This window comes from Haemorhous mexicanus, chromosome 13, assembly GCF_027477595.1.
Source record: "Haemorhous mexicanus isolate bHaeMex1 chromosome 13, bHaeMex1.pri, whole genome shotgun sequence".
NCBI classification, from domain to species: Eukaryota; Metazoa; Chordata; class Aves; order Passeriformes; family Fringillidae; genus Haemorhous; species Haemorhous mexicanus.
Genome location: NC_082353.1, coordinates 8,124,429 through 8,139,801, shown reverse-complemented (window position 1 = coordinate 8,139,801; position 15,373 = coordinate 8,124,429). Strand labels below are relative to the sequence as shown.

General features: G+C 39.8%; 1 protein-coding gene across 1 annotated transcript in view; it reads right to left on the bottom strand.

Annotated features, from left to right (window-relative positions):
* The window catches only part of THSD4 (thrombospondin type 1 domain containing 4), a 92,263-nt gene that overhangs the window by 56,078 nt on the left and 20,812 nt on the right, over positions 1–15,373 (bottom strand). The window contains exon 2 of the mRNA XM_059858222.1: positions 262–466. Within this exon, the coding sequence (XP_059714205.1) occupies positions 262–466 (205 nt within the window). The remainder of the gene's footprint in view (positions 1–261; positions 467–15,373) is intronic.

Genomic DNA, 15,373 nt, shown 5'->3' with positions numbered 1-15,373 from the left:
GATTAAAAGGAGAAACTAAAGCCAAGTCAGACAGACAGGGAAATAGATTGTAACAGGTCGACAATGTTTGTCATGCAAGATCAATCTAGAATTAAAAACAGCCAGTTAGTTCTGATCAAAACATCTGTTTAATGATTTCTTTTCTTTCCTCTCTTCTTCTTGACATTGATTTCACACTGCTCAGAAGGCCTTTCCTGGCATAACCTCCACCCAGTTGCACTAGCACACAAAGCATTCTTCATTCACTGAGATGCAACTTACCCAAATAGTTGTTGCTCTTTGACATCTCAGTAATGTTGATTTTAGTAGCTCCTTCAGGAATTTCCACTATCTTGTGGTAGCCAAGATTTGTTAGCGTGTGTTTGAAAACTCCAGACACAACTTTGCAAGCAGTGTTGTCCCCTCCACATATTCCACACTTGTCAATCACCTTGTCAGAACCCAGATAGTCGTCACAGCCAATGCTCTGCAAAATAAAGTAAGATTTCTTTTTCCAAGATCTTACAACTGCAGACTTTGGACACAACAACTGAGAATAGCATGACTTTCAGAGAAGAATCAATTCTGAAATGATTTTGTAAATTAGCATTTCAGCAATGTCTTCTGTATGGAAAAAAGCAATAAAACCCAAAGGGTTCTCAGACTCGGTGTTTTCAAGGTAGCCAAAGATTTTTACATCCTGCCAGGCAAAATCCAAGAACACACCACAAGCAGTAATGCATAGATCATGCTGACTGCATAGTCCTCAGCTGAAAGAGAAGCTGAACAACAAAGTTCCCACAGCTGCTGCTCAGGAAAGAGGTGGAGAGCTTTGATTTTGTTATAATTCAAAATAGGCTTTCTACAGAAGCAGAACTACTTCCTCTACAGTCTTGTCGTAATCTCCTCTAAAAGTGAGTACTCAGCCTATTCTCACCAAAAGAGGTCTGTGAGAAATCTTCATACTGCATCTAGACAGTTAGAGAAGAGACCCACCTGCTCATTGAGTAGAAACCTTCAACCCACTCAGTAACACCTGGACAGGATAGTTTAAAACAAAATAATTTCCTAGGATCACAGAATGGTTTGGGTTGGAAGGGGACCTTGAAGATAATCCAGTTCCAACCCCTTTGCCATAGGCAGGGACACCTTCCTCTAAACCAGATTGTTCCAAGCCCCATCCAACTGATCTTGCTTTGTACAATGCATAAAACAGCTTTAAAGATGAGATACTAAAGGAATCCTGGATGAGCAGGGATATAAGTGTGTTTTTGCAAAAACAACACTGCTGGCCATTTCTTTCTTACAGTTTAAAAAACAACTTATCTGAGATAAATCAGCTTCTGTTTTGTGACAACACAGAAAATACTTCAGCAGCAAGCCAAGGAAGAGATTTGATGTCCTGGAATTTTGATATTATAGCCTAAGTATAGCCTGGAGATAAGTAGGAATTTGTGACTGGCTGACAGCAAAGCAGCATACAGACAAACCACATGGGATTTACTTCTGGAGTATAGGCTTGAATTTGACTTGGCTAGTGAGGAAGCTCCAGATCGTTATGAGACAGCTTTAAGATAACCAGCAGATATTTAATGTACCTCATGACAATACCTTTAAGTTATTAGTGAGCAAAAATCAGCTGCATGTAATTAGAAACTCTGTATTCCTCAGAATAAAATTTGGTTTTATCTCTGAAAAGGGTAGAAATGCCCAACTCAAGGCTTGCTGTTACAGGCATCAGTGTACCTATGCTTTGGAGACAAGACATACCCCAAACCCTTCACAAACATGACATAGCTGATCTACCAGGGCCAGAAGGTCCAACAAAGAAACCCCTGCAACCCACACACCCCCAAAAATCACACAGGCTACTTCTTGACATCACATGAACCACTTCATCCAGCCACTTTCACACAAGGACATTGGGGGTCACAACATAAGGAGCTTGTCAGAACATCAGACATCTGGGGTTTCACTCCCATGGTATTCCATTGATAGCTTACTCAGGAGAAAGATCTGAGAGTGATCAACAAAGGAATTCCAGCAAGAACTACAAATATGAGGTAGTAGGACTTCAAAGTGAGACAGGTATTGGCTTTATTTACAGCCATTGAAGCCAGCAGTAGTGTGTTCTTCCACTTCAGCACATCAACAGCAATATTGGAAAATCAATCAAAATCTCCCAAACTTCAAAGAAAACAGAACGAATTTCTGTCACAGATTTTGAAATGAAATTTTATTATTCTACTTCACCACTGTGTCCTATGAGATACAAGAATAATGATGTCCACAAGGTGGCACTTACAATCCTTGTGAAATCAAAATGTAGGTCTTTGCAAAACAATAAAAAAAAAAAAATTGAATTTTTTACACCTAAACATGAAGCTGATATTGCACTTCTTTTCAAATTAGCCTTTACCACATGAGTAACAACTCCTGCTGCTTTGATACCAGTAATAGATTCTTAAAAATTTTTCAGTCAACCCAAGGATTTCTTTTGCTTTGGAATGAAATAAAATGTTCTACTAAACTGAAATGAAAAAGAAATCTCAAACTGTTTCTTCTTGTATCATATGTTCTCCTTGTCTGGTGACCAGGTGGACTTCATTTATCAATCATAAATAAATATTTTAATCCAAATGCTCATGTCTTTACTCCAAAGAAATCTTCACTGACTTCAAAGTTGACATCAACTGGAAATTTGCCAAGTCACAGAAGTCTGCCTCTTTATGGATTTGACAGGGCAGAATTCTATCAATTCCATGGTCTTCACAATGCAAAATGCACTAACAAATTTAAAAGACTTTTGGATTTAAATGTGTCAAACAGAAGTATGTATATTATTTTTCATTCACATAAATTTTTGTGTAAAATTAAATCATTTCCACTGAGTCTGGGAAAATGAGAAAGATCAAGTTAGGAAGCACCTGAGAAAATTTTATGTACACAAATCTTTGGGACCAGATGAGGTCATGGTGATTGGTGGTGATGCTTAAAAAGTAACTGCCACATCCATCTTCATTTAGGGCAAGGAGAACCTGAGGTGCAGTTGCAGGTTGGTCACCCTAACAGCCTTCAGGAAGATTGCAGAACCAATCCCCATGGAAGTAATTTCCAAACGTAGGAAAGACAAAAAAACAAAAAAAAACAAAAAAAAAACAAACCAAAAAAGAAGACCGAGATCAACCATCATGGACATACCAAAGTCAAGTTGTGTCTGAACTTGTGATTCACTGACAAGTTCAGCACATGAGTGGAGAGGAATGGATGTTCTGTGCCTTGACTTTAACAAGGCCTTCAGAGTGTCCCTCAGTATCTAACAGCCACACTGGAGAAATTCAGACTGGGAAAGTTGACAATAAGGTATTGACAGCAAGGTATCACAGACATGCTGCTCACGTAATCCTTTCCCTCCAGGCAGGAGGTGCAGCAGATGAGGAACAAGGAAGCACATACTGCTTTGGCATCTGAAAGCTCTGGCTCCTCATCTTTCAGAACTACAGTTTGCATTAGTGGACTTAGATTCCTCTCCCAGACAGTCAGTTTCTGCTATTTTCACCCCAACTTTTATTTCTTGTCTTAGGTAAGTCTCTCTCTTTTCCATTAGAAAGGAGACCAGTTTTTCTCAGTTTTCTCCTCTGAAGTCTAAGCAAGTCTGCCTAGAGATTGGCTGGATGGCTCTCCCCTCACTGTGTGAGGAAGCTGAGCGTAATACTACTACTTTGGCCACTGTTAAAATCTTTGACCTTCACATATGATCTTAACTCTCACAATTAGATAAACATAATTCCTTTCATTTTTCTGCCTGTGAAGGGTAGTAAATGAGACCCCAATGAAGATGTTATGACTGCTAGAGAGTAAAAGCCAGCATGTGCCATTTTAATAGCACAGCAGGGAAATGCCAGCACAGCCTGTGTTTGAAGCATTTTACTGTAAGGAGGCATTGCCCGTGTACAGACACCAGTGCAGGGTTTGGTGGTGCATGTTCTTCAGTGGAAACAAACTGAACAGGCTGTTCAGCAGTGAGGAGCCATGGCTGTACTTGAGCCAGAGGTAAACCTCATGCTTCAGGAAACCTCCCAAGGCAGAGCACAAGAAAGCCAGCAGAGCCTGCTTGTCTCACTTCAATGTCTCACACGTCTTCAAGGTCTCAGCCTAACCCTCATTTGCTTTACGAATCAAAGGAGCAATGCTGAGAATTTACATTCAACCACAGGATAACAAACAACATTCTAATGGCTCTCACTTGATTTGTGGTTAGCTATAACCATAATTTTTACCCAAACATTTGATCCTGCTTTGGCTTTCAAATATTTCCTGCTGTCCACAGACCTAATGCTCACAAATCTTTGATGCTGTTTACAGCCCCTCACGATTAGATTGTGGTCACATCCAGATGTGGTCCACTTAATTAATCACAGATTTTCTTACCTGCACAATAGCTGGTTTCATTACCTATCTGTGCCTTAAGCTGAACTTCACTCGGTCAGATAAATTTCAGACAGTAAGAAGAAGCAAGCTATTCATTTTTGACAACCTTAAGAATTCAAATTACATTTATAGTAGGTGGATATGCACCCGTTTAGTGAAAAAAAGCTACTCACATGAAGACATAGAAAGACTCTTTCACTAAGATATTCAATAGTTTCTTACTGGCTAGAAAATTACTTGAGAGAAAAAAGGTTTTATTCTTGTTACAATGGAAAAAGTAAAGCCATCCAGGAAAAGTAATCATGTGAAAAGATGGTCTTAGAGATATCAACTAATAACAGCTAATAAAAAAGGATTAAAAAATCTAAAGTATGCATCTCACACTGATACCTCAGAGAGGAAAACAACTTCTCTCCTGTTGTTTTAAGGAAAGATTCTCTAAATGGAACTTGTAGATCTCCCATACACAAACCCAATGTAAGGTCTATGAAATCTGCCTAAATCCCCAGCAATAAAGACTGAAATGCAAACAGATCATTGCTGCCTGTCACCTATAGAAGTCAAGAGAGCTTTGAGACCCCAGTCTACAAAGAACTTATTAAAGGAGTTTACTCAAGTGTTTTGAAGTGGCTGTGTTAGCAGCATTTAAGAGTGAAGAAGATGAAGAAGCCTAATCCTAGTATGTACATTCCTTTGGCAAACACACCTCTAAAGGTGAGTGCAGGGCTTGTGGGTGTGTCCCCATTTGATCCCATGCAGTTCAATCAGCCGCTCTCATTTCTGCCTAGGTTAGCAGGAATCTGTCTAGCCCACTCCCAGGAGGCTCTGGCACTGAATCCAGCCACAGGCACATGTCCCCACACAGAAGGAGAGAAGTTTCCCCATGGCTGGATCCTGGGCCAGGCTGCTCCAACACACACCTACTGCTAGAGCACTCACAGGCACATCCAGGGTCCTGGGGCTTCAGTTCTGAGGCTCTGTAGTCTCAAGCTGATCAAACGGCTCACATTCACTAAGAATGGAAATACTGTGATAGAAAAAACCACCAGAAGTACCTCAACCTGAAAGGCTGACTATTTTCTTTTGTTATATGAACATTAAATTTGCAACTAGAAGCTCCATACCCCGAAAGTTCTAATGCTCAAGAGGTACAATAGGTCCAAATAATGTATGCACCTCTAAAATGCACTAATTGTTTTTTCACTTCAGAAAATTAAAAACCACAAGGACATTAAAGCTGCTCTAGTACAAAAGCAGACTAAATATAATCTGAAATAAATATTCCTAGCTCACGTATTAACAAAGCACTCATGTCTGCTTGAATATACTGATCTGCTGCAAATATGCCAAATTACTTGATAGCCCAGATTCAGCAAGAGTAAGCAAACTCTATGCTTCTATTTAAACAACTCAACTGGAAAAGCAGAAAACCATTTCAATATCTAAGGTCAGATACCAACGCCACAAAATATAGTGCTTTAAGAAGGCTATCTTCTGTCCTAAAATTCGTATACAGAGTGCACATTTCTGATGTGGTTCATGAGGGTAAAGCCTTCAAAACTGCAGAGAGGGCTTAGATATACAGATGTTCTGAATTCAGAAACAGTGCAGTTTAAAAATTCATGAAATGATTCTCCAAATCGAGCCTAAATTGACCTTGTTGGCAACGGCAAGAAACAGTTAAACAAAATAATACAATTCACGTAGTTGATGTTAACTCTATGTCTTTTTAAACACCTCTTCTCTAAGTGGCTAAAGCTAATGCATGTCAGCACCACCCTGATCATGTCTCAGTATTAGTGTTGGCAAGAAGTACTGTGCCATAGCAGGATTCAATGAAAGGTCTCCACAATTCTCTTCAAAAGGGTGGTGCTTCAGAGAACAAGTGTAAAACCCCATATAACCTCACCAAAGTTAGAACTGTTTCCTCAATGCCACACACTGACTCCTGAAATGCTGCCTTTTCATTCCTTCCTGAGCTTTTACAATACCTACCATTATTATTTTCTGGTTCATGAATGTCATAAAGAGCATAAACAAACAGTAATAACATTTGAAGCCAACCTGAGGAAGAGAGGCAAGAACAGAAATCGTTTCAGTTATGAGTGGTGTTCAGAACAGACCCCTGAGCCACTTCCAGGGAAACACTCACCTCTCCCATACAGCAATGACTCACTGCTTCTATGGCAACTATTTCATTGTTTCAAAGGAACTGCTCTGGCATGGCAAGCTTTTGATGCTGTTTTTGTCCTGCCCTTTAGGAACAGGAGATGGAAAAGATGCCAGTCCATTTTGCTATTTGAATGATGCAAAAATGCAACCTGTTTCTTCTGAAAAATCAGAAGTGGCAGAGCAGTCACTCCACAGTGCAGGAGACACCTCCAATGGACAGCCTGGAGTGGAAGCCTCCATTCAATGCAGCTCTATTTTCTCCATCCTTGGTGCTAAACAGCTACACAGTATCACCCCAATTAACAGCCATTTAAGCAATATGGGTGATTCACCCAAATAAACACAATTTATGTCTTTACACAAATACAAATGCTCTCTCTTCTCACTATATACAGCTGTAATTGCATACTTGCAAATACTTGCAAAAAAGTCTTTCAAACTTACAGGTTCAAGTTTTCTACTTTTAAATTTTATTCTTGCAAAGCTCTATTTGAGCTTGCAGGACTGAAATACTAAAGTTCTGCTTGTCCTATTGAAAATAAGAGCCCTCAAAACATAAAGTTGGGGGCAGGGGAGGAGTGTTATGCAAATGCCCTGGAAAACACGTGGAAACTCCATGTTCTGACCTTTTACATACTCCTGCTGACCAGAATTTAGGAAAGGAGGCACTGCACCCTAGTCCTGTTACCTGAGTTAAGTAGAAAGCCCATTTAACAATCAGGCACCTGCATTTTTGGCTGTATATCAATGCTGTAGGGGGACGAAAAGGTGCAAATTCAAGAGGGAGGAGATCACAAGAGCAGAACATGTGATGGCACAAAGACATTTGGATAAAGCTCCTTCCAAGTGTGTGACTGCATCACAACTGGCAGAAATAGGAACACCCATTTCCTACAAACATAACAAATACCTGTGATCATTTCTTTGTGGAAAAGGCCACACAGCTGCAGATCACTTCTCTTCAGGATCTCATATGGCCCTGAGCATTTATCAGACTTTTTAGATTTATCTTAAAAAGAGATGATCCTTTCCTCTTCAGCTAGCAAGGACTGGATTTAACAGGTGCCTGGTTCTGAACACAGAGTGGCTGGAAGGTTGTGCCACAGTCCTATGCTGATTGTTCAGAAACATCCCTTCTGATTGAAAGAAAAAAATACATTTGCTATCATGTGAGACAGTATTTCCAGGAGCTGCTCTGTTACCTGTTCAAGCTCTTCCTTGATGATCCTGCAACCAAGGTGTGCAGTAGATTCTCTTGGCTCACATTCTCCACTCTGGTTTACGGCTCTTGGGTTTAAAGGAGTTTTGCCCAAACAAATCCTTGTCTATACAACACACTAAAACTGTTCTAAACACATCTGGTTTGTACTGCAGTGTGAGGTTTTTCTACTATGTGATCTTCACCTGCTTGTGAGAAATTACCGGCAGAAATGATTTTTCTCCTTATAATGGGAGTCTGTGGTAACAGACTTGGAATGAGAGAACACCAGCACCCCATCCCTACTTGTAGAGCTCGTGTGAAGAGGGGCAGAATACAGTTCTGGAAAAACACTTAACTAAAATTATGTCTCTTTCTATAACAATGATTCATATAAAGATAATAGTTACATAGAACAGTGTATTTCTAGACAAAAACAAACCCTCTTTTTTACTTGTTTTAATAGACTTACATGGGGCAAACCAGTTCACTTCATTTGTCATGCTCAAACACTACCTAATGACAGAATTTATGTTTAGAGTAACATTTTTGCAGCCAGAAACCAGGGAATTTGGTTCTTTATGGTTTGTCTATTCTCCTCTTTGATCAAGTCCAATCCTTGGGATGGTGATTTTCCTGTGACTCAGATTTGTAGACCAAAATATCTTTTCTAGGCTTCTGAACCTATTCAGACAAGAGTGAAGCAGTTTCTCAAAGAAAACCACAGCTCAAGAATGGTCTTTCTCCAGAAAGCACCACTGAATGCACCAAGTTCCTTCCTCAGTTGCCTGTGTATAGGACTTCATGGGGCTTCACAGGGGTTAGATTTAACAGCTTGGATTACAAAAGACATATTCCTGAAACCTAAGGGTGTTTTAAAGCTGCTATTACACTAAGCTGTTTTAAACATCTCAAAGCAAATGTGAAAAGGCAAGAAATACTAGAATTCACAGTAATTTGACCTATCACTAAAGATCTAAAATAAATTCCCTTTGTAAAATTTCAACATTTTTCTGCATTTTAACAGCTTCTTAGTACTTGCCAGATCAAGACATACGGTCAGGTATAAGCAATACTCTTTTGTATTTAGTATCTTGACATATTTCAATGCTGCAGCCCTTAAAATATTTTTATTTCTGTTAATCAGAGAGATGTGCAAACCATCAGTGACTGGGTCCCTGAGTAATGGAAGACTGTATGCATTTCTCTATTTTGATTGGCTTACAAATGAGGAAAAGGATGGGGCCTAATGCCCTCCTCAGAAGAAGAGTATGTTCAACTTCATTATTGTGTCAATAATGACTTCATCCTTAATTTGCACTAGAAATTCCTGGCTCTTAGTACTTTCTAGCTAATGTGGAGATACTCAGGTTAGCAAAAAAGCCTCCAAGTATGAAGAGCTTCAGAAGAATCTCAAGGCAGCGACTGATCAGGCCCTTTGAATGATTAGATTCAATCACCAAAACTCTCCCACCATATTACAAGAACACAGAAACATGAAGTCCTTGCAAGTCACATCAAAGGTCTGTTATCCAAAGGCATCAATAATGGGTGCATAAGAGTGATCCTAAAGCTGGGAAAAATGTTTGCTATTTTGTCAGAATATGTTTCCAGGCTGCATTTCTACTTTGAGGCACAAAGACTTCCTCAGACAAATATAATAAATATAATGTCTTTCTATCATTTAGTAATCCTTTATTGAATATGCTTAGCTTTCTTCCTGAAATTTAGGAGGCCTAATTCCTATGTCTGTCAGTTCCACTATATGCCACATCACCTTCATTTGAGAATAGCACTGGGTAATTTCTGCCAGTGACTCAGAGATCTTGTACTGAAACAGACAATGACAATCATTTCCTCTTCACATTCTCCATGAACTCTCAGGTTTTATGGACTTCACTCAGTCATTGTCACCCAAGTTATTATTTTTCCAGACTGAAATGCTCAGCCTATGGAATCCTGCTCAAGTTATTCCATTCCCTTGTCATCTTCATTGGCTTAACTGCACTTCCTGTGCTTCTGAACAGCCCCACCTGAGCTGGGGAGGCCACACATTTGAGATGCCACATGTATGTTCATCCATCTGTACACACTCATACCGAGAAACACACACAGAGCAACCTGCTCTGGTTTGCACTGCTTTCTTCATTCCTAACTTCTTGATTTTTGAGCCATTATATTCATTTCAACACCCATGCTCTTCCTTTCCTAATCTCGTTTGAATATTACTTTAGTGCCTATGCAGGAGGCCCTTACACCTAATACTTTTAATAAAGTTAACTGTTTTTAAGATGTCTTTAGGAATGCACATTTCTCAAAAGTTCAGTTCTGGTTTAAATATCATTATAGACTCTGTGCAGACAGAGCCACAACCACATTCACAGTGTTTTCTCAGGATGGAACTCATTAAAGTTTGGTTAATTTTGGCAGGCTAAGCAAAAATCTGATATGCTTGCAAACAAATGCAATTGTACCACTTTCACAACTGACCCAATCATTTCTGAGTTCAGCCTACTGCTATCCCTCATATTCTTACCATACTGTTTGCTCTAAGATGTTTAGAGATAGCAACTCCTTCTTCTACTACCTTTCTTCAAATCACTTAAGAGCTCTTGATCTCACTGTTTCCCTGTCTCACTGCAATTGTGTAGATACTCCCTCATCTCCCCAAACTTAGAAAGCAAGAGATCTCAGTGAAGAATCATTTTATATAAATGAGGACAAAGGAAACTGGAAATTACTAACTGGTTTCAGACATTACTAGCTTTACAACTCTTGTGACTTGGTCTAACATACAGAAAATCCAACTCTTAGAAGCAATTTTGTAGGAAAAATAAATGTGTGCCAACTTCTGCAGAATCCAATTCATAGTTAAGTACTACTGCATCCCAACACTGCTCCCCAAAATACACAAACCTTTCTAAGCCACATAGAATTCTCAGCTTTGTTCTGTAACAGATTTACAAGTTTTACCTGCTTGCTATGTGTAAATAAATGTCCCTATGGGTGCACCATAGGTAACAAATACTTGCATCTTTCACAATTTCAAAGTTAAAACAAAGAAATATTTCATTTTTTCTGAAAAATAAGGGACAATATATAAAAATATCCCAGTGTAACACTCCTGACTGTTCCATGCTGCTTAATATTACAGAAGTCAAGAACAGAGACTATGTGAGGGACCCTTGAGAGGGGAGAAGTTAGATTCACTGTCTTTCTAATAATTCCCTATGTGAAAAGAACTCTAGCCCTTGCCAACAGACCAGTCCCAACTGGCTTTATGCTAGGATTGTGTTTATTCAAGTGTTCTCCTTTATGAAGGAAAAACTTGGCTTTATTTCAAGGTAAAGAAAAAAAACCTCCAAGCAGCAAAATATTTTAAGGACAGATGTCTGATCTTGAAACAGCAGCTAACATAGCCAGAATATATCTGTGCAATAAATACTTACTCTTTAGCCCTCTCTTTCAACTGCATGTATTTCTTTTTATCCATGATGTAGCTCACAAAAAAGGTAGCACAGAATACAGTGTTCTCTATTATCTCCTGGGACAACTTTAATTAATTTCTTTAATTCTAATAAATCTGAAATTCTCTAACAAGTGTTTGGGAGATTTTTTTTCCCTCCAGGGATTTAATTACGTCTGTTACACTCGGAACTGTGCTACCAAGAGCTGTGAGGTGCATGCAGCAGCACCCAGGAACTTGATACCTCAGACCTCAGGAATCTCCTCTGAACCCAAGGACCACCATGACCTGTGCTTCATCCTGCACTGCTCACTGACACTTGGCTCATGTCCTTCCTCTCCACCTTGGTGTACCCACCTCGGAGAATACTTGACCTGATACAATTTCATGCCCAAAGAAAGAAATACAAGCAGAGCTGGTAACTATAGTAATGGCTAATATTTTCAAGTGCTTTCCAATAGTATCCCTGCTGCTTTTAGATTGTTATAGCTCTGCCAAAACTTAACAACCCACACTGAAAATTTCTTTGCCAGGGACTTGAAACAAGCTGAACATTTATTTTCAAAGAAAATAAACAGCAAAAATAATTTGGTTGTTTTTTTTTTTTTCCCAAAACCTAGGATTAAATAAAATTGTGTGTTTTGCAAATATTTTTAAAAGAACTTATGACTGGTTTACTCAGAAATGTTTGTTCTTTTTAAGATCAGGGGCTCAAAATTGGCAAGGAGACTGAGATGGTATCAAGGATGTGATCCTTTCTCTTCTTATGAAAGATGCCCATGTCTAGTCAAGATTCAAAGCCCTGACTATCACCATGGCATCTGGTCAACACACAAGTTAGGGACTGGGCAGTACAACACTGAAAAAAACCTGGTCACACAGTGCATGCTCCAGAGTTTCAGGTAAGTTCAAGCCTCAGCCTACAAATTGGTAGTGCCATGCCAGAAGTGCAGGGAAGCAGTCCCTGAAGCAGCTCAGCAGTTGTGAGCTCTGCTGAACACAACTGAGGAACACACAGCCAGGGCGTGATCAGGACAGAGACATGCTGGAGCACAGAGTACTGCAGACATGTCTGCCCAGCACAGAGGAGGACAAAAGAGGAGAGGATGAGTCATTTACAGCCAGAACCTGCAGAAACTGTACCAAGAATCCCGAGTCTTAACACTTCAGCTGTTCAGCAAACAGCTGATATCCAGTGGCTTTTTATCTAATGACTGCTGGCCTTCATGAGAGTCAAGGTGATTTCCTGATGAAAACCTCTTGGAGGAGCAGGAGTTTGCAGCTTTCCTTCTCTAAAAACAAAGAAAGCTTTAACGACTGTTCCAAATACCCCAAAATGACAATATTCATGCGTATCTCTCAGTAAGCTCTCAAACTCTCTTTATCCTACCTCCCGAACTCTGTGTCAATTTCCAAGGTCAGCTAGAGGTGCAGAGACGTACCCCAACACTGCACCCATAGTAAGGAGGAGGGAAGGTACCACCAGCAGGTAAGAAACATCCTTTCCTTGTAAGAAAACGCTACATATCTTACTGAAGGGTCTGGCTTGCCACTTGGTTAGGCATTCCATAAATGCTCTTCTGGCCCAAGGCATGGTGAAGGGGAATAGGCAGTACCAAGTACAGGCTGCAGAATGTGAGTTCCAAACGGGGCAGAGTGCAAGCAAGCAGAGATCTGGTTCTTGACTGCTTAGGCTCACTGCAACAACAAGTTCTCATGGTCACCCCTGGACTGCTCCTGAGACTGCACAGCCACGCTCGTGCTCCACAATGGCACCAGGCCAAGGCCTGACAGAGGAGGTTTAGAGACACCTACTGTGGCCTGACCTCAGTCCTCCCCTGAAGAAACATTCCAGCTCTTTAAATACCAGAAAGTCATACACAGCCCATGGGAGGAAGTGGGATCACCACAATTTCACCTTCAGGCTGCCCACGCATATCCAACACCTCTGTCCTCTCTGTGGTTTAATTAAGTCACAACCTGCAAAGTCATCCTAATTCTCTGGAGCAAGAGACTGAATCCAGTATTCTCCCTACCCTGAGCTGAAAGTGACACCCCCCAGAGAAGATGAAGTAAAAATTAAAAGGCTTTGGCCTTGGGCAAAAAGAACATTTATGGAATACCTAACCAAGTAACTCCTGCTCCTTTGATGGAGGAATTATCAAGCACTGACATCCTGCAGCAACAAGAACTGAGCTGTTCTTTCAAGAAACTCGTATCAACAATGGAAGGTAATTTCCTAGCTTGACTTCCAAACTGGAAGTTATTGTCTTTATCATGCTAACAGCAAAGCACATGCATCATTTTCCTAGCACTTCTGTTCTCAGAATGTACAATCCATCTGTTAGTAAATGAGCTCGGCCTCAGGGATTATGTAATATTCTCACTCACTGTATGGCACCAATTACACACAATTTCAGTTTCAGTTGTACTTTAGACATTTCGAAATCTCTCACTCCAAAGTACCAGCAAACTCACTGATGTAATTTAATTATTACACATTATTTGTGCCAAGACATGACAGTTTGGATTAATCAGTCTGCCCATCCTTGATCCCCAGCAAAATCACAAAAAAAAACCTCTTCTAGGGCTCTTACTCTTTCAGCTTATTCTTTCTACTCCACGTCCCTGATAAAGTGCACTATAGGAAGCCAAAGTAACATGGCATTTTTATTCAAGCCACATTTAGGCTCTTGCTGGAAATAAATACAAATTTTCCTCTGGCTGTAAACTGAGGATTTTCTTCCATTTAATTCTGCCTTTTTAAAATTTATGACTCTGCCAGTGAGTGCTTTTCAAATAGAAAACTGTTCATTTCTTTCATTTATTTCACTTAGTTCTATTGTACCTGCTGTGGCTTGCAGGCAAAAACATTACTTTGTGAGTGCTGCGAAGGATTTGAGTTCCATTTCTTTTCCAATCCTGCATGCTTTTCTCCAGTCTTTTCTCCCTACTTTATCATTCAAGTATCTGTTTTTTCATAGCAGGGGGTAGGGAGAGAGAAATGATGAATAGTCTTGTGCTTAGCCTCCTAAATACTTTATCTGGGCACTGAACTCAACAGTAATTCTGCTACTTCATTTCTTGGAAAAAACCCACATATTTTTCAACCAGGCAAATTCTGTGGAAAAAATGTAGCACTTTTCCAGAATATAACTCAACAACAGCTAATGAGATGTGTGTCCACCTACCTCCATTTCCCAGTGGAGTGGGATTTACTGAACTGGTCCTACACAACTAGTAGGCACTCTGACTAATATTTGCTTTGGTATAGCAATTTCAACTGTCCAATGCAAACACCAGTGCCCATCACAGTATGAAGAAGTGCAAAATTCTTTGACAATCAGCCAGACACCCCAGACAACTGTCCTCCTGCCCAAGACTGCACTGCTTGCTCTGTCTTCTAGAAGCCCACAGCCCAAAAGCTCTGAAATAATTTTTATTTAACAAAATAGAATTAAAAATCTATTTTGAGCACATTTCATCATCTAAACTTTTATGGTACAGACAGTTGATTAAGTTTATGTATCCTTATCAGATTCTAACTTGCATATGATTTCTCTCTGAGTTTGAAATAGTATTCAATTCTTTAGAAATGCTATTTATTTGTGATTCTCCTAAAAATCTACTCGAGTGTGCATCGCCATACAGTCACCGACCAACTAAAGGGACACAACAGTACCAGGTATGAAGAACTGCAATTTATGACTACAGTGGAGACTTACTCTGAATAAGGCCCTGAATGAGGTCTTCAGGACTGAGCCCCAACTCAAGAGTGCGTCACAAATAAGCAGCAATTAAAATAAAAATGTCATAGAAGTGTGTACAGTAACAACAACAACTATACTACATCCCAGAAAAATATGCTGACATACACATTTCAGGGCTTACAAATGTAATTAGGTTGCCCAAATGGATGCCACAAGGTATCTAATACTGGTATTTCATAAATACCTTAATAATTAGTCATTGTAAAAATGAGACTAACTATAGCATGAATTTATACAACTGAGAAAAACCCCACATCTGAATGATTTCCTCATTCCAGTCCTGCAGTATGTCCAGGCTCACTTCACACACACACACACACACACAGACACACAAACACAAAAAAGCAAAATAAACTC